The sequence below is a fragment of the Gymnogyps californianus genome, chromosome 10 (genome assembly GCF_018139145.2).
Source record: "Gymnogyps californianus isolate 813 chromosome 10, ASM1813914v2, whole genome shotgun sequence".
Taxonomy (NCBI): domain Eukaryota; kingdom Metazoa; phylum Chordata; class Aves; order Accipitriformes; family Cathartidae; genus Gymnogyps; species Gymnogyps californianus.
The window spans coordinates 16,798,095-16,817,218 of record NC_059480.1 but is presented as its reverse complement, the minus strand read 5'-3'; the positions used below and the strand labels follow the sequence as shown (position 1 = coordinate 16,817,218).

The 19,124-nt window shown below is 46.2% G+C and overlaps 1 protein-coding gene across 2 annotated transcripts in view; it reads left to right on the top strand.

Annotated features, from left to right (window-relative positions):
- The first annotated feature begins 1 nt into the window (after position 1).
- The window catches only part of TP63 (tumor protein p63), a 107,251-nt gene continuing 88,128 nt past the window's right edge, over positions 2-19,124 (top strand). For both annotated transcript variants that reach the window (XM_050902359.1, XM_050902358.1), the window contains exon 1: positions 2-150. In XM_050902359.1, the coding sequence (XP_050758316.1) occupies positions 89-150 (62 nt within the window). In that variant the 5' untranslated portion in view covers positions 2-88. The remainder of the gene's footprint in view (positions 151-19,124) is intronic.

Sequence of the window (19,124 nt, the reverse complement as noted above, 5' to 3'; positions counted from 1 at the left end):
CACTTGACCTTATTGCTTTTAGCCTGCTGGCTTTATATCTATTTATTTATTTTATTTTGGTTTGTACCCAAAGAGGGGCTTGAAGGAAATGAATTTTGAACCAGCACCTTTCACCACCTTGCAGTACTACCCTGATCCCTGCATCCAGCGGTGAGTCTCTGAGCGTGACGTAACTCTCTCCTATCGCAGGTTTGATCTGAGTGTCTTGTGTAATTGTTAACTTTTCTGCTATCGTCCGGTGGCAGCTGGGCTGCACGCGGAAAAAATGTGCCGCTCTCTTCATGCTCAGTGGAGCTTATTATTATTTTTGGCTTTCTAACAGGTTACTGTTTAATTATAGGCATCCGTTTAAGATAGCTCCCTTTTCCTCTTTGGCATTAGAGAAAAAATATATGATAAATCACATGAAAGCTGATAGTATCTTTTCCTTGTGTTTTGGAGCAGAAGGTTACTCTGTGCTTTGGGTAGTGCAGGAATTGCTTTAGCTTTCTATAGTGTGTTTATCTGTTCCTTTAAATGAAAAAGCTCCTGGAAAGAATATGAGCTTAACTATTAAGCTCTGAGATTTTGGAATTTAAAGGATAAATAAATCACTTAAAAGATTCAGAGAAGAAAACACTGCCTTCTAAGAGAGAGCACTTTTCCAAGAATATTTTTTCATTCTGTCTAACAGCCAACCTCAGAGCCTGACAACCACTCTTATTTTAGCTTTGTTGTTGTGCTGAGTTTTATAACTTTCCAGCAGATAAAAGAGCATGTCTGCACGAGGTATCACAGTATCACATTGTCAGTTTGTTTGTTTCTCCCAATAGAAGATACTATATTTAAGCATGTAAATGACATGTAGATGGTATTTTTCCAGTCGTAAAGTTCGGAGAGGTGAAATCCTCCAAGCACAGTTGCTTGTCGAGCTACTTTAAGGCTAGTTTTTGGCTGCGTTTTGAAAAAGCCCTGGTTGGTGTCTCACGAAGGCATTTGATCCCCGGAAGGGTTAACTATTAACTCTGCATCCTCTGCAGGGTGCTAGGGAAGGCTGCTTGTGTTGCATAGCTGTCTGTTGAAGAAAGGGCTTGGCTACCGTCACCCAGCCCACGGCATTACAGGCAGCTTTGTGATCTCTGCTTTTTTTTTTCCCCGTTATCGTGATTTGTTGCAATGTTTGTGGGGGTTTGTATCCCCCTTTAATTTGCTGGGTGCTCAGTGCCACTGCTGTGCGAAGGTCCTGGGGAGGAGTATGGAGACCTGGCAGCGAGGAGGGGCTGCATTTGGGGCCAGCGGAGGGGAAGGAGAGGAGGGGAGCTGGGAAATAGCACACGGTCCTTGGCTGCGCTGCCGTGGCAGAGGAATATGGAATGAAGCCGGGGGTATTTGTTTCCCCGGCGAGATCTTCCACAACATGAGCCCCAGGGCTGGCCGGGCACAACGCAGCCATGCTCTGATCTCCCGCAAATCCACCCAGCCCTGCTGATCCCGGCGGAGATGTGCATGCGTCCAGGAGAAGAGCAATACAAGAGCAGTGCCCACCCAGGAAGGCAGATTCAGGCTGGCAGCAGTGGAGTCTTTAGCAGATGAGTAAGTTTCAGTGGCTGGAAGCCACAGTCAGGCAAATTCCCAAATAGAAAAGTAAAAAAAAAAAAAAAAAAAAAAAAAAAAAAAAAAAATTGGAAAGCGTAAAGATGCACCGGGAAGTGTACCTAAGCTCTGGGACAGCTTTCTAACCCCTGTGAACTCCTGCCAGTTACATCCCATCCCATGTCAAAGAACAGGTTCATAAAATTGGTGCTGGGGCTCAGGCAATAAAACCCAGCTGGAGCAGGAATTAAAGAAAAAAAATTCCCTTGGCTGAATTCTGTAGAACTCTTTAAATGGGTCTTTCTCCCCTTCAGATCTGCATCCTCCAGCAAGTCAGGCCTTTCGCTAGAAATGCTGCTCCTCGCTGCATGCCTGAGCAGCATGATGAGTTTTTAAGTGACCACTGCGGTGTGGGAAGCCTCACGACAGCTTGGGACAGATAGAGTTTGTGACACCACTCAGTCATAAAACCTGATCGAGATGTAGCTTAGAGTAATAACATGTCTCAGCTGTTATGCATGTCTGTTTACATGAGCTGAGAGTGGCATTTGTCCACTTATTAGTGCCTGTGCTCTGCCACAGGTCAAAATCAGCTGAAAGCTGGTCCCACAGATACTTTTCTCAGCCTGAAGATATAGGTGGTCTTCAGCTTTAAGCTCCACTGGTTGGCTATTCATGATGTGCTGGGTGACATTTGTCTGACTGATTTAACAAAATTGAATAGTTTCATAATTGCATTTATTTTACAGTTTGAAACACTTTTGCTTTGATGTGGTCAAAGTGCTTTATTTAGCTTAAACCAGTATGCTTCTTTGCAACTTTAAAATTACATCTAGTAATAATCTAAACAGCAAACTGATAACATTGAGCTGAGGCATGCTGGCAAAATAACAATAGTGAAAAGTGTCTGAAACCCTGTTAAAATGGGGGGGAAAGGGGTGTGTCACACAGATTTCCCTGTAGGTTAGTGTGGAGGGGGAAGCAGTTATAAATCCCAGTTAGCTCTAAGATTTGTGGCTTAGATTTACCCTCTGCCGTTGCTTCATCTATTAATCTCTCCACTTTGGGGGTGTCTGACAGGCAGACAACGTGGGAGCCAGCTATAACACTTCTTCTGTCAAGAAGTCATGCTTAGGAGCGTTAACTAATGTGCCATTATAATGCTTGTATACTACTGCCTGTCATTTTACAGCAGTGAAACTATGTGCTGCTGTTATGGTATATCCAAACAACGCAGTAATTCAGCACCACAGATGAGGAAAAATAGCTGGGTGCCCAGATGCCCAGTGCTGTGTGTTATTGTTTAGGCCACTCCAGCCTCTGTCTCAACAGCCCAGCTCTCTTGTTTAGGCTATTTATTTCTTTGTAAATGTGGGTATCAAAGCAAAGCACCCCCTGCATCACACAAGTACACAAAACTCAGCTGGGGCACAGGACAGCAGCCGCCTCCTTCACAACCCTGCTTGTTGCTGTGGGCACTGGAGTTCAGTGCTGGAGCTGCAGCCCGGCTGAGAGAGGGGCAGGGGGGCACTGGGCACTGACGGGGATGTACATCCCTGTGCAGAAGTGAGGGATGCAAATGTAGCATGTGAATGTCTGAAGTGAGGTTGGAAAGGTACATCCTGAGCATGCTCATCTTTCCTCTTCTTAAACAGAAAGAGCTAAGAGATGCTAAAATTCAGCAATAGCAGAGTTCAGCAAAAACCTCAAAGTTTTTCTACTTCTGCTTCCTTTATAAAGGGATTTGCATGAAATGCTTGAAATCAGTGATAAAGCAGGCTCAGTGCTCTGGCTCCCGGGCCTGGGAAGGTGCTGCTGTAAGGACAGAAGCACCTGCGTTGAAGTGCCAAGTCGCTGACCCCTGTGAATTACTTGTTTGGATGGTACCGTGGGAGCTCATCCTGTGCTGCAGCAAACCTGGGTTAGCTCTGAGTCATAAAATGAGCTGACTATCTGAAACAGGCAGGATTTCCACCTTCTGAGAAGTGCCCACCTAGCTGCAGTTGAAAGTCACTGATGTAAGATGAAGAAGGCACTGTAATTATGATCAAAGTCCAGCTGTTAAGAGCTATGTAATTAGTCTCTTTCTCCAAAGCAGCTTTTTTTTTCAGCTAATGCCTGGTTGGGGGAGTGATGTTTACGGATAAGTTACTTGTGTTCTTGGAAATAATGGTCATTAGGCTGTGTTCTACCCAGGAGCTCTCTTCTTTTGGGGCTGTTGGGATTGCACCTGCTGGTGCACCCGACTATGGTCCTGCCTGCTCTGCTCGCCCCTCTCCCCATGCCCAGGCTAATTGGTGGCCTCAGGATTTTGCATTGCTGATGTGTTGAAGGCATTCACTGTGGCTCACTCCTCCCTTTTGAATGAAAGACCTCTCACACAAACTGCTCTTTCCTCTTTCATTTCTGGCTTTGTATTCTCAGCACAATGTGATACAGCCCAGCCTCCCAAATCTCACTAATAACAGAGGCTCGAGGAACAACCCTGAAATCCTCTGGTCTCTGCAGCATCCGTGCTGGAAACCTGATTTCTCAGACACTGTCCTGGGTTTTGGGGGGGTTGCCAAAAAAAAAAAAATCAAACAACCCCCAACCAGGTACGTAGAAAAAAAAAAAATCTATTTTTTAGAAGACAATGAAGGAAACTCTGTCAGAAATGAGTTGGGGCATGGAAGGGAGGGGAGGGCAGGGCATGGGCTGTGGCAGCATCATCTGTTGGGTGCTATTTGGTGAGCGGGGTCTAGTTCTAGCCAGCCAGAGCTCCTGGGTTCAAAAGGATCTTTCGTCGGCATTGCACGTGTCGCTTCACCTTTCTTCATTGGTTCCCACACTTATCAAACGGGGCTGGGAAACAGACTGCAATTATCAGATAGGAGTCTCGCCAATGTTAATGCTTGCAATGCAGCACAAAGGTGAAAAACTCACTGCACCCAGTGCTCATCATTAGTAACAGGCAGTAATGAAAGAGCAGATTTCCTCCCTTTGCGTTGGGAGGGGCACATTCAGGCAAAATGTCCTGGCTGCCCCTCCTGATCCCAGGCAGCAGTGTGCTGTGCCCCTTCATGGTCGTGAACCAATGCTGTTGTAAGCAGCTCTCCTTTCACTCGGGTATTAGCTGGGTGACATCGTGACAGAGCTTTGCTTAAGCTATCATAGGGTAATGTCTTGCAGGGGTGTTTCATCCCATGTGCAGGCTCTGCAGAATCCTTGCATTTGGACAACTGCACGCTTTTTCCCTTTCCTCGTATTAGGCTTTACTGAAGAATAACTGAACTCCTGCTATGACAGGGTGGACAAATCTCATCTGCCTTCACCTTTGAGATAGGAGCCCGAATTTGCCATGTTGGCAGAAAGACCTGAAGCCAAGTAAGGAAAGCCACGTGACTTGGTATAGATCTATTTGCAGAAACAGCCAGTGATACAGCAGGTACTTTCCAAAGACTCAGAGAGGGGCCAGAAATTGTTCTGAACAGCTTGTGGTGTGCTCAGAGCAGCCGGTGACTTCTGGAGGAGCAGAATTGGCTCCACACAGGAAGAAAAGGTGGAGGGGAGTCGGGGAGGTGCTTTTCTTACTGGCCCCAGTGATCTCTCCTGTGAGGTGGTGGTCACCTTCATGGCTGTGCTGTCACCCCAGTAGAAATCCCCCGGGGGAGGGTCCCCAGCTGGAGCGGGACGTGCACAAGGGGACAGCACGCAGTGTGCCGAGACACAGCTATCGCAGGGTGGCCTCACAGGCGGGAGGGCTTTGCAGAGCAGCTCTGCAGGGAGGACATGCTGCTAGCATGGGACCTCTCAGCTGTCCCCGGCACCTTGCCAAGGACGTGCGCTGCTGGTGGTGAGGAGGGGAGGGTATTTATCTCATCTTCGAGGTCTGTTCTTTGGTTCCTCTCCTGTTCTTATACTGCATTCTCATCAGAAGATGGGATTAGAAGGTAGGATCCTTGCAAAACACCGCTCAAGAGCAGCATGTTAAAGCCTTTTCAGTTCTTTTCTTTCTGGCAGAGCCCCTGCAGTCTCCTCGTTCCCACTGCCCTCCTCCGTTTTGTCCCCGCTGGACCTCTTTGCTCTATGTCAGAGACGTCATTGTGCTGAGGATGTTGCAACCCCTTCGCAGTCATTGCCAAAGACAGCACTTTTCTCTTTTCCTCTTCAAAACGAGTCAAGTTCAAGTTTTTTGAAGGGGCCAATGAGGCCCCTCAAGAGTGCCCCTCAAGACAAAATATTTGTCTGCTTGGAGGTCCTTTTAGTGCTGCTTAAAGGATTAAAGTGGAACCAAATCGACTGTTTTCTGTTTTTTCCCAGATCTCAAAGGACTGTAAGGAGAATATGTGAAGTCTTTCATGTGGTCCTTTTTACTGTGAGGAGAGAATACCTAATTCATAGGATGTTGCTCAACTTCCAAAAATACTGAAGAAATTTAAAGAAGCAAGTTCTCAATAGCTCATTTGTTCAGAGATGTTTAGGGTGTTCATCGTACATGTTATAAGTTATAATCCCCTGCTGTTTTGCATGGTACCTTCTGCTACAAGCTAACTTGCAATGGCTCCTCTCAACAAACACAAGGATTTCTGGCCTGATACAGAGCAGAAGGGCTCAGCTTCGATTTTGGGAAAAACAAAACCCTCTGACATCCAACAAGTGTCCAAAGGAGTACTGAACCCTTGTTAAAAAAAAAGTCCATAGGTGTCACAAGGCATGGGGGAGGAAGGAGGGTCTTGGATGAGGAAGAGATCAAGGAAACTTGGCTTTTAATTCAGTGCATGGCTCTAAGCTAGTTTTGCACTTCTGTGAAAACCTTCATGGGAACATGGGCATTGTGGTGGGAGCCAATGGTGACACTGCCATACAAATTTTGACTTCTGTTAAGTTTAAAAATTTGTAGCCCATGATCAAAACTGAAATAATCAGAAGGAAAATGTTTCACTATAATAGATTTCTGAGGTCTGTTTGACTAGGTCTGCTGATAATAGATAGATAATATCCTTCCATCTGCTTAGACAGCTTCATGAAAACATCTGTATCTGTTCCTAGGGCTTACTTGGGAGGTTTTGGTGCCTGTTTGTAATCACTTACTACTGTGTAGCAGACCATCTCCCCACAGGGTTTTGCTGCTGAGTCATCTCCAGTCAGGTGTTTGAATGCCACAGGTGGCCTGATGTGATAAATACAGATGCACGTAAGCAAGGGGAATTCAGTTAGTGCATGGAGCTATAAAGAGAACAGCCACCTCCAAGAGTGAGAAGGGGGAAACCCTGCAGTAAGTGATCAGGGATTCAATAAGCTCTTTGCAGCATAAAAATAAGTGTGCTTACAAAACCTTGCACTGGGTTGTTCAATGCCTGTCTAGTTTAGTAATGTTGATAAGCACCTAAGTCAACACATGCTGAAAAAATGCATGGAAAGAAGCTTGCAGTGTGCTGGTGAGCTGAACGCTGCAAGCAGCAGCTGCTCAGCTGTGTATTGCCCGCAGTGTCTGCCTCTAAACTCAGAAGTAGGAGCCAGAGCTGGTGGGGCAAAGCAGTGGGATTGCTGTGCTTGCTGTCAACGGGGTCTATGAGGTGGCTGTGACAGCTGTGAAATGGTAGTTCAGCTGGCTCTGAGAGTTAACACAGGCATTGGGTGGTCAAATATTACAGGATTAAAAATCTTAATGTTAAACAACGAAATTCCTTTACACTGTTTTCCAAGTTTAGCTGGTCATGTTTGTGAATTTTCCTCTTAAAATATACAGGCTGGAAACATCATTCCTGTTTTTGATGGAACAGGAGACTAATGTATTCATAGCACTCTAGGAGCTACTACTTTAAGATAATCACAAGCAAAAATCATAAATCACATTAGGTGTGGCAATGTATTGATAAAATTATAGGGAGCCAACCCTGTAATTTCTTAGCACCAGGCATAGTTGCAAAAGTGAAGATCCTGTGAGCACTCCAGGTAGCGTTCCCTTACACACCAGCAGTGTTTCTGATAAACAGTTCACTTGTTCCTGTCTTCCAGGACTATAATCTGCTCTTAATTCTTTGTCCTTCATCTGCCCTGTCTTGCAGCTATTTTGTGACACAGAGAAAGGTTTTTGCAAGTGCTCTTATTTTTGAGAGAAGGATTCTCTGCCCTTGGACTTAGCAATAGCTGGCCTGCCACAGAGCTGCTATATGCTGAAAAATGCAGCCAGCATGGTATTTAGCAGAAGACTTCATTTTCCCATAGGAGTAACACTGGTGGCAGGGGTGGGGAATGGAAGTTATTGTTTATCACCCAAAACACATCAGATTTAGCAGGTTGGCTGTGGGGGTAACAAGTGGGAGCTTCAACAAAATTCATATTACAGGAATCTGCACCTAACATCTGCTCTGCTGGCATTTCTGTTTTGCATTTTAATTATTTACTGAAACACACGATGTTGCTGTTTACAGTTTCCTGCTTCTAAAGAGTTCTGGGGACTTTCTGTATTATCGTGATGATTTATTTTATATTTTTGTAAAATTCAACCTTCTCAAAAGAGTTTGAGAGAGGGACTTGTTAAGTCCCCTGAGCAGTTCATAGAGAAAAGAATTTGTGTAACTAAAGACTGAAGCAGCTTTCGTAAGAGTAGGTGCCTTAGGGAGCCAAGAGTCTTACCTGGCTCAACTCAAAATGTCATGAGTGTTTTGCAGTAGACAGTCTGAGACCTTCCTGTCCTAAAAAAGAATCACATATTTCATGTTCTCTGTCTGGGGAAGCTGTCCCTCTCCTCTCTGACTGTATTTATATGACTAAATGCCCTGCCACGCATAGTATCCCAGGGCTGAAAATCAGCACGGGCCACATGATTTCTCTTGCTTTGCTTCCTCCTGGTGGGGGGCCGTGTGGGATGTCCCCTCACCAGCCTCTCCCTGCCACCTTCTCACGGTGGCCAAATTTAGGGAATGCCTGTCCTGTATGAATGGGGATAGCAGCAACTTGGCGCCTGCTGCTTGGCATGCAGGGGTGCCCAGTGCCTTCCCCGGGGTTGTAGCTGCAGCACACCAAGCACTTGGGCAAACAAACCCCAGGAACTCTTGGGGCGACCCTAGCAGAGAGAGGATCTGATTCCTTCACACATCAAAAAGGTTCAAGTCTTAGCAAGTTTAAAAGAAACTCTGTTCTTGGCAGAGCGTGTTAGTGTCCTGGGGACCATATGCCCTTAACGCTACTGATAGTGATATGGTGCAAGCAGGGAAGAGGCTGCTTGCAGGAAACCTGTGCCAGGCTTTAAACAGAGCTCAGAGCATCTTGCAGAGCTGCAACCCCAGCAGGAGCAATTGGGGCTGCAAGCACAGCCAGAAAAGCCCATGCTGTGTGTGCCTCTGCTACGCCGTGGAGTCCGGGTATTCCCGTTGGTTTGGTCAAGAAAAGCGCACTCAGTTCAGCGGATGCAGTTGTAGCAGAGGTGGGAGGGAGGTGAATCCTGCATCTCTCATTTTGTTTGTCTCTGGAGGGTTTTGGATGGTGTCAGTGCTTGGGAAAGGTTTGGAGGGGATTGAAACCTCCCTACCAGGGAGAATGAAAGGCAGAAGCCCCTTACTCTCTCCTGCTGGCTGGAAACACCCCAGAAATGGTGTTTGGTGCAGGAGTGTGAGGACAGGTGCTCAATTTAGCCCATTGCCAAGACCAGATCTGAGAGCACAGCCCCCTGAGCACCTTGGTCCTGACCCACAAATCTATACCCAGCATCTTCATCCCAGGGACATGGAGGGCAGTCTGACACCTGGAGATTTGAGCTGGGCTTACCTGGTTTTCCAAAGTCCATGGTCACATGCTGCAAAAGTCTCCTCTTTTTCCACTAAGCCTCGCAGCAGCAGGCTGGATGAGGCACACGCATCTCATGTTCAGGAGCAGCTGCATGCTGCACTGAGTGTTCACAGCTTCTGTGGAGCTGCCTTGGAAGGACTTAACGTAAATGCACCATATCTAATAGTAGAGTCACTCCATCAGTTCCCATACACTATACTTCTATGTGTATCTGCCACTAAATAGAGAATACCGTGCTTGAAATGACCTGTTATCTGCTTAACTGGGTGCTATCTGTATACCATGGTCTGGAGCATGTAAATCAGCGGTGTGAGAGTTCCTCAGATGATGCTTCATTTATGCACTCCCTGGGAGAAGCACTGAGCCTGATTTCATCTCTGCAGGCATGAGCATTGCATGTGAGATGATGTTGGGTTCTGACTGTGCCTTTTAAAAGAGGTACAAACTAATGTGGGTGGGGTTTTTTCTGGTTTAACCCTGTTACTCTCTGGGAGAAATACTGCTCTGGCTTTGCTCCCTAGACTGTAACAGTTGCTCTTTGCACCACGTAATCTCATTTTTATTGTGTTAAGCAGCAAGCCAGTCAGGAACCCAAAGAGATCTCCATAGCAGCTACCCAGCACAGTGTGTGTCCCTGGTTTGGGGGACCAGTCATGCTCGTGGCGATCCCTTGATCCAGGGATTTCTCTCAGGTTTGCTTGGAGATGTGCTGCCTGCAGCTGGAACGTGCTCTGATGGCGCACAGTCCTTAGGAAAAGATGAGCTCAGGACATTTGGTGGTGGACTGGACTGTAGGAAGCTCAGCCTAGACCATGCCTGACTTGTCCACGCTACATAAAATGAGAGGTTGTGCTCAACAGTACTCACAGTCATTTCCTCTCCAGACAGCCCAGAGCTCAGGCCAGGGCCATGTCTGAAAAATGTGCTTGCATGTAGATAAGGGATAGTACACAAACCAGACCTTGAACCCGGGCCAGACCAGCGGTGTGGATGTAGCTGAGGTCTTTCCTTGCTGGGTGCCCTGGCTGCAAATGGAACTTTTCTGTTGGGTTTGGGTTTTTTTTTCCCCCCCCTAGCTCTGGCCCCTTTCAGAGCCTTGTAGTATCTAATGAGAGCCAGTTCCTGACACCCTGACTCTGATGCGCTTGGCTGAATTATTTTACCATCTGTAATAAATAAAGTAATTTCTCATTCTGTGTTGTGGTCTGTCGGTGTGATGGAGGTAGACTAGTGAAACTTGAGAGATGCTGGTTGCACTCAACACTGCAAAATTTCAGCAGACAATAGTTAAGAGAGCCCCATTTCCTGTGGGAAATACTGAAAGCAACCTCCTTGTGAAAAATAGACAGCAATGAACTGCTGTAGATATTGTTATTGGCTAAATGCTGTGCTCGCAGGAAAAATACTGATGAGCAAAGCTCAAAAGGGGGAATTTGATTCAGCAAGCTTCAGGAAGGTCAGATTTCTGGCCATCGCCTTTTCAGAACTTTTCAATTTTCTTTATTATGTACCTAAAATCACTACAGAAGAGTAGTAATGAAGGCCTGTAATAGCTGTATTTTGTCATGACTGTCATCTCTTGAAAACGACCTCACCCGCTTTCATTTCTGGGGCTATTGCTTTCTTTTCTTCTAATATTCCCCGGTGCTGCAGAGATCTGGATAACTGGAAAGGACACTGTTAGCTGTTTTAGGCTGCTCTAGGCATTTAACACCTGCCTTTTCCCCCCTCCTCCTCCAGAAAAGATGAGGGGTCTCCTCATACTGTGCAGCAGAATGCAACAGCAGAGATTTCTGAGTCTCCTTCTTCCCTGGCAGCTTGTGGATATGGCCCCAGGCACCTGCTGCAAACCATTATGGATGGTGGATGAGTGGGTCACGGGGTGGTTCGGGGTTAGGCAGTCCCTCCAGAGGCACAAAAGATGGTCTCTCTTGTCTTTAATTGTAACTGCAGCTGGGCAGCAGAGGTTGGCATGTGGCAGCAGGGCTGGAGGCAGCACCTCTCAGCAGAGATCTGTGCTTATCCTCTCCTGCGCCAAGGGGAGGAGGCATCACTCCGTTTGTCCTGCTGTAAAACTATCAGAGCTGGCTGGCTGCAAAAAGTCTTGTGTAAACTTTGAAAGGTAGACCCAAATGCATGTTCTCAGCTGGGTATCTAAAACCGAGCAAATGATGTCTATTATTCAGATCAAAGGGATTTTTTTTTTTTTTAAATGGACTTGAAAATGTTTTGTGGCTTCTGAACAGTTTGCCTGTAAAGTTTATCTTACAATACTTATTTTTGGACTTGGGTCAAAAATACCTCAGAATTTTGAGGGCTGGGCCTGGATTTTCCACTCGTGTTGCTTTTGAGAAGACTTTCTCGCTTACTGCAGTAAAAGCTCTCACCTCTGCCCAGCAGCTCTGACTCCTCCCTCTCCAGATGGGCACTGCTTTTAACCATGGCTGCAAATAGGTTTGGGGAAGGGATTGACTGGAAAAGTGAGTTACAAAATAATATAATTGCAACTGCTTTTTAATTGGTTTTGGGTTTAATGTTTTTTTTTAAAATGGATGGAGATTTAAATTTTCTTTTATTATTTAAATTTGGAAAGACTCGGGACCATGCTTCCCTGGAAATACACTGATGGTCAACAGGTCTCTGTGTGCTTTACAAAGTTGGTGGCACTGCTATACCTCAGGAATGGAAGGGCAAAGACGGACAGGTCACCCAGGGGCCAGGGGTTGAGCTGGGTGTCCTGAGCTCCAGGCTTGCACTCTAACTCTGGGCTTCCCAACACAGGTTGCTCAGGCTCCTGGGTGGTCTTCTGGAGGTTATGAGGGCTCTGTACCCCAGGCTGGAAAGCACCAATTGCAGTGGGCAGGTGGAGAAATTGCTGTGGCAGTGCTTTCACCTTGGCCAGAGCTCCATCTCTCTCGGCCCCTGCTGAGAAAGGGAGTGGGTGTCAGGGCTGAGCAGAAGGGGAGGGGATGTCCGTGGCTGGGTGAGGAGGTAGTTTCCAAGGATGGGTGAGAAGGGGAGGGTGGAGAAGGGGGTGTCCAAGCTTGAGTGGGAGATAAGAGAGGTCTGGGAAAGTTCACAAGATGCTGAAGGAATCCTTGGAGGAAAAAAAAAATATTAGGGGTGACTTGCTGCAACAATTAGGGGACTGTGCCTCTAGTGCTGGTGGAGTGATTAGCTGCCTGAAGCCCTGAGGACAAAGAAATGCCTCTATTATGTAGAAGTGGTCACTGTTGTTGGGCTGATAGTGATGACATGTAGATAGCAGATGTGATGAGATGTAGATAGGAGATGCGGTGGGTTCCCGGGCTGCGGGGGTTACTGATAGCACTCTGAACTCGTTCTGCTTCCAGAAGCCCTTCCCAGCAGTTTGCAGGGAGTAGGCCATGCCGTGCCCAAGCTGGGAACCCTTCGGCATGGTAGCAATGGGAGCGCAGAGGGAGCCTTTTTCTCCCAAAGGAGCTCTGCTGCCAGTGCTGGAGCAGGGCGCTGGCGTGGGGCCCAGGGCTGCAGTGATATAATGTGCTTTGAGGGGCTGCCGCAAAGCTGCAAATGGTGCATCCACTGTAGGCATAGTCTTACTCAAGATGATTCTAACTGAAAGAAGATGATGAATGGAAAAAAATCCCCCTTGTGTTTTGCAGCATGGTGAATTGGGAGGATCATTCTGTGCAGCCAGTTTCACTTTCTTTGATATAGGTCAGTCTTGCCCGCACACTGAAGTCTCGAGTAAAGAGCAACTGGAAAGCCGAACCATCCCTTCCTACCCCTTTCTATTCAGCTCACATACATATGCTTCCAAAAGAGAAATCTAAGTCACAAGGAGATCGGGAAGCACTGTTACTGTAGATGCTAGCAGAACACAGAGTTTTTATAAGCAACACAGCATTCCTCTGAGACAGAATTGCTTTAATTCCTCTAAATATCTTATATCTCACAGTTGAAACAGCGCGTGCGCAATACAAGTGTCATTTGCCTAGAGAATAGGAAGAAGCTAACAGTCCTCCCTAGGCTGTGCTCAACAGATGCTGTAGGACACCGGCAGTGTCACAGAGCCCTTCGCCACTGTCACTCCTGCTTCCTTCTTGTGTTCCCCATATCTTCTTGGTTGGTGGCTACTTCTGAGATCAGGGTTCACCCTTCGGGCAGTTAGCTTCTTTCATTTTCTAATGCACATCTCTGTGCTGCTTTTCTCTCAGCTGCCCCTCCCCATAACCCCTGCTGCTGTCCACATGTTTTTTAGTGAGATATCAGATCTGGGAAACATCTGAAAAATGTGGGATCTGAAAAAAGAATGGGCATTTGAACCATAGGTGAAAGTTATATTCTGTCTCAAAAAAATCCTGTTTGTCAGTATTTGTTATTCCTTACATTCGCCATTCCAAACCCATGCATCCATCAGTCTTCTTCTAGAGATGTTTTCTAGGACTCACACATAGGAGCAGTGTTATGTGGAAGGAAAATCTGAGGGATTTAAAGAAATTGCTGGAAGTCTAGATTTTAAAAAGCTAAATCTGAAAGCTGGGCTGGAAATCTAAAGGAGAATAAATACTTGTGAGTGCAGTTCAGCAGGACCTGCCTCTGCCAGGACGGGAGTCAGTCTCTTTTGGGCTCACATGAGACAAGACCTTGGAATATGGCATCAGGCAGAGAAAGAAACAGGAAAATGCATAGTACAGTGCAGTTCATGCTGGGAAGGGGGGCTGCTTGTTGATGAAGTAGACACAGAAAGAGGCATAGATAGAGGTGCAATACAGATCCCTGAAATTCAACAGCAATCTCCTCTCTGAGGGGGTTGAGAGCCTGCCTGTCTACCATTTGGCTTTCATTTTGGCCCCCCTGTTTACAGCAATGAACCTGTTTGATTACCAAAGGTCTCTAACGGGTGCTTCCAGGGTGTGTTTTGCCAGCTGAGGGTGGCTGATGCGGCCATGGGGGACAAGCGTGCTCTACACTTCGGGGAATTCCAGATGACACTGCCCGCCAGGCGCACGCTTGTCCCGTGCTGCCAGACCCCGCTTCCTTCTCCTCTTGCACAGCTGTGAGCTTCATTAGGTAGCGATGTCTACAAATCACTGCAGTGTTAAAATGCAGAGCGGGGGGAATTCCAGCAGGATAAGGGCTGCCAAGTTCCTCAAGTTTTAACGGTGCGGTCCGAAAAGGAGCCCCCTCCCCACTCAAGAGCTAAAAATACAACTAGCACCAAGATTCAGGCAATTAAGTGTAATGCTCATGAACTTTAAATTGTTTGTTTACCATTGCTTTTGATGCACTTCAAGGTGTAACCAGAGAAGGCAGGGAACAGCACGTGGATTGGGATTGATGGAGATGGAGCTGAGGCTGCCGACTTCTCTGCTCTGTAACTTACTTTTCTATGTGGCCCACACCCCGTGATGGTTGAGGGCTAATGTATTAATCTGTGCATGAATTAAGGGCTGTTAAGTGGTTAACTGCTGTAAGCATCCAGGAAGAAAGAGTAGGTTTTAGTCCGGGTATCTGGGTTTGAATTCTGCTTCCACACTGAACTCTGAGTGTGGCTTAAAGCCGGTCACAGCATTTCTGCAGCCTTGATTTTCATTCCTGGGCATCAGCATTTTGGTGCTTGAAGATAAACGAAGTTTGCGGGTTTCTTGCTCTAGGAAATGCAGTGCATACTCTACCAAAAGAAATGAAGGCTTTTTTTAATTTATCTAGTTCCTTTTTGAGCAGCACCAGACTGGGACTCAGGTGACCAAGGTTGTATTTCTGGCTGCACAACTGGCTTGCTGAGTAACAATGAGTAATCCTATGACCTCCTGGTGCCTTAGTTTTCCCACAGGTAAAATGGGAGTAATTACACTGTCTTCCTTTGTAGAGCACTTTGAGAGCTATGAATAAAATGAGCCATATTAGATATCATTATTTAGAAAATATTAATTATTCTTTGGGTTCGTCTGTATAATGTGGAAGTGCTTTCTTCATAAGAGTAGATGTCCTTTAGAGGAATATATCTTGTGAAAAAACAGCAAAATCTGTAGCTTACAAAGACAGACTTCTTTGGCCCCATCTGCTTGTCCACTGACTGAGGACTACAGACCCAGTGACAGAAAATTGTACACCATTGATAGACATTTAGTGGAGAGAAGCAGAAAGCAACGTCCTGTAACTTTGGCAACAAGCAGAAAAAAAGCTCCAAATCATTTTGCTCGTCCCTACTGTGAAAGATTTCTTCTCACAAGATTTTACACTGTGGCTTTACACGAATATCAAGCCATGAAGTTTGGCATCTATAAACCACACTGATAGTTTCCAAGAATTTGCACACCATGCGGGAAAAACACAAACCACCCCAGAGCTCCAGCTTCCGAGGGAAGCTAAGGAGAACTGGAGGCGCTTGGATCTCTTGAAACCCAACACAGCAGCTTCACTGAGATACCTTATCCATTTCTGGTTTCCCCATAAACTCTACTATTAACCCGGGGGCAGTTCAGAGTGTTGAAGCTCTAAGCCCGTTTTGGATGAAAAACCAAAGAAAACCATGCTATCTCTTGGTTGTGACAGTCTTTCTTATTTTTGGAAGGACATTGCTGGACTCACACATGTGCCCCAGTGGTGCTTGAGCTGCACCCTGCATCAGCTCTGACCCTGTATCAGTGAAAGCAGGTGGCATCTGCCTTTAAGGTTAAAGCTACAGAGGAGGGGCTGTGCATGCTCCGTACCAAACTTAGGTCTTGCTTTCTTCAGGAGCTTGTGTCTTTTTCCCCAGTGGTAAGTTAAGCCTTGTTGTTTTGGGTTTAGCCCTTTCTAAGAAAGGTTGTTTGCAGTGAAAGGTGGCTTTTTGGGTGAGAAGTACTGCTGCATTGCAATAGTTAATAGTTTTCTGTCATTGTTTTCTGCTGTGAAAAGTGATTTGGTTTTTTTTGTTTTCTTTTGTTGCTTTTCTTTAATGTCTTTGATGTGAAGGTAGGAAGGGGGAAAATGTGGTGAAGAGTGGAAGCATGTGCTTAGAGTGAGGTAGTTGGAGCAGAAACGTCTTGTTTTCTCTCTGGTTTGCCACCAGTTTATGTCACGCTGGGCCAAGCAGTCAGGGCTTTGTTTCCACCTGTGTTGGGACCCTCGGCTCCAGGGAAAGGCAATACCTGTGCAGATGGGCTAAAGCTTATGAAAGGCAAATGCTGTGCTTGCCAGGGTTTTTTTGTTTGGTTGTTCGTTTTTGGTGGGGTGGGTTTTGTTTAGAGGGTTTTTTTTTTTGTGAAGTTTAACATTCCCAGCCTTCTGGGGGGCTCTGAAATTGAGTGCCATGTGGGCACAGCTACAGGGGCATGTTGCTCTCATTGGCATATTTTGCAGAGATCTCACTCATAAGTGTGATGGCAAACTGAATCAGCTGGGATGCAGTCCCACTCCGGTGGGCTGTAACACAGCACTTCTGGGGAAATGATCAGGAGGCAGCAAAACAATCAGTGTGCCCGAGGCTTCAGCCCACCAAGTGAATCTGGAAAAGTGCTTTCACCTGGAGTCTGGGCTGCTCTTGCTTCAGCAAAATAAATAGGATGGAGCTGAGCTAGACCTCAGTGGGAGTGCATTGCTGGCTGAAACCTGTCCTGGGATTCAGTGGTTCAGGAACAGTGTTCTAGTACTGTGCCAGGAAACCCTGTGCTCTTGGTGAGGTGCTGCTTCTCAGAGAAGATTTAACCTGCTATTTCTGTTAATTAATAATCCCCTGGTGGTTTTTAAAGGAGGGGCTTGTGGGTGCAATGTCCTATTCAGCTTGCAGTGTGATGGGGGCCGTGAGTCCCTCTGTAGTTCCAACCTGGTGCAGTTAGTACTCTCTGCTTGTGGCAAGCTGCCTGCCAACTATTTCAGCAGTTCATGCAGGGAATTAGCTTGTAGAGTTAAAGCAGAGGGCAAGCTAGGCAAGGCTTACTACCATGCTTTGTCCTGTAGTATTCAGTAGTTTGGTATAACAGGCTGTGTTTGGTAGTGTTATCTCCTGGGATGCACTTTGGGATAGGTGGTTGTGGGTAAAGGGATGTTGTTTAAATGTCTGTTAATAAAAAAAGCAGCTGGTAGGAGCAATTTGAACAATGCAAACTCCTGCTATCTTGTGATTAACTTTAGGCACTTGGGGATTATTTTACTGAAGCTAGAGCGTTTGCTGATGTGGGAAAAGACAACTAACTAGTGAAATTTATGCATAGATCTTGCTTAGGCTTTAGCTGTTATTTTCTTGTGGAAGAGCAAATTTGGGCACTTAGGTATGCTGTTTAGTAGACAGAGGCTGCTCCTCTATGCTGAAGGCTGTTTGTTAAGGAAAATGGCCCTAGGTTTAGATTTTATTAAGATGACAGGGAAGGAGACAGTTTAGCTTGCATGTAGCTTTGTGCTGAACTGAAGTTGATTTTTCTTGCGGCTTGACAGCTCTTTCCCACCTGAGAGCACGATGCACCAAACTGAGTAAAAAGCAATGCTCGCTACCTCTGTAATGCTATAGCTTTCTCACAGGTGCCTTGCCAAGGTTGGCCACCTAATCCTGCAGCCTCCTTTGGAAATAGAGCTGTACGGGTAGTAAAAGGTGTTGCAGAGAGCGTTGAAGGAGTCTCTCAAATATTGCTTCTGTGAAAGCATTAACCAGGGAACTTCTCTTGCTTGGTATAGGGAAACGTGCCTTTCTGGCCATCAGGTAAAATCTGATAATGCTTTTCTTAGAAACAGTAAGCCAGGAGCTTGGTTGGGTACAGGGATAAAGATAAGACAGCTGGAAAATGCCTCTCTGGAGAAATCTGGAGTTGTGTTTAGTACAGGGATGTACTGGTTGTGTCCTCAACTGGTGTGACTCTTTCCAACAGCTTTGTTAGCTTCAGAGGCGTAGAATAACAAACCTGGCTTTATCAGTCTGTGCAGCTAATATCTCCTTCCTCTCCTGTGCTGCAGGCTGTGGGCACTGTGAAGAGTGCTTGGTTGGGGTAGGTTGATGATAAGCAACTTCTGCTTTGCTGCTGAATGGGACCACAAGGGCCAGAGCAGGCAGGGCGGAACTGAGTTGCTTTGCCTTCTTGAGACCTCGGACTTCGTGCAGCTGTGAACCAAAGCTGGGGCATGTCATGGCATGCAGGAACCTCATTGCACTGAGACTTTTTGAAGGAAAGAAGGTCTCTGAGGAAGGTCTGGTTTTTTTAATAACTCTTTTTGGTGAAGTTGGTTCCTGTGTACATAGTAGCGAGCTGGTGTGGACGGTGGTTGTTGCTACCTTGGCAATGAATTCCTAAAAAGTGATTTTTAGTGTTCAAGTCAAGGGTAGTTGTGATAAGTGGTAAATAATTGTTAAAAGCGAGCCCTTTGGTGGCTTTGGAGAACCCATTGTGGGGTTTCTCTGCCTGTTCCTTGGAGGTCAGGACCGGGTGCAGAGTATCGAGCAGTGCCTGGGGTCTGCGGGTTTAGCGGTGGAGTGGGTTGAGGAGCATGCACTTCCCATTGCTGTCCTCCAAAGCTCATGGTAGCGTTGGTTCACAGCTTATATAGCAGACTTCAGGCCAGATCTGTTCTCTGGGTCTCAGTATGGCACTCTTGAAAGTGTCTTACCAGACTGAAAGCTTGAAAGGAGTAATTTCTGGTACTTTGTGGGATAACTGCTCTTCTCAGAAGCTTTGTGATTTATTCACATGTAGTGTGGGTATGTGCTCACATCTGTGAGACAGAGCTATTAGCTATGACACTTCTGAATTTTATTTCTGTCTTTAGCTGTTCGTGAACTTTTAAAGGATGTTGGGGTTTTTTTTGTTAATCACAAAAAGGATGAG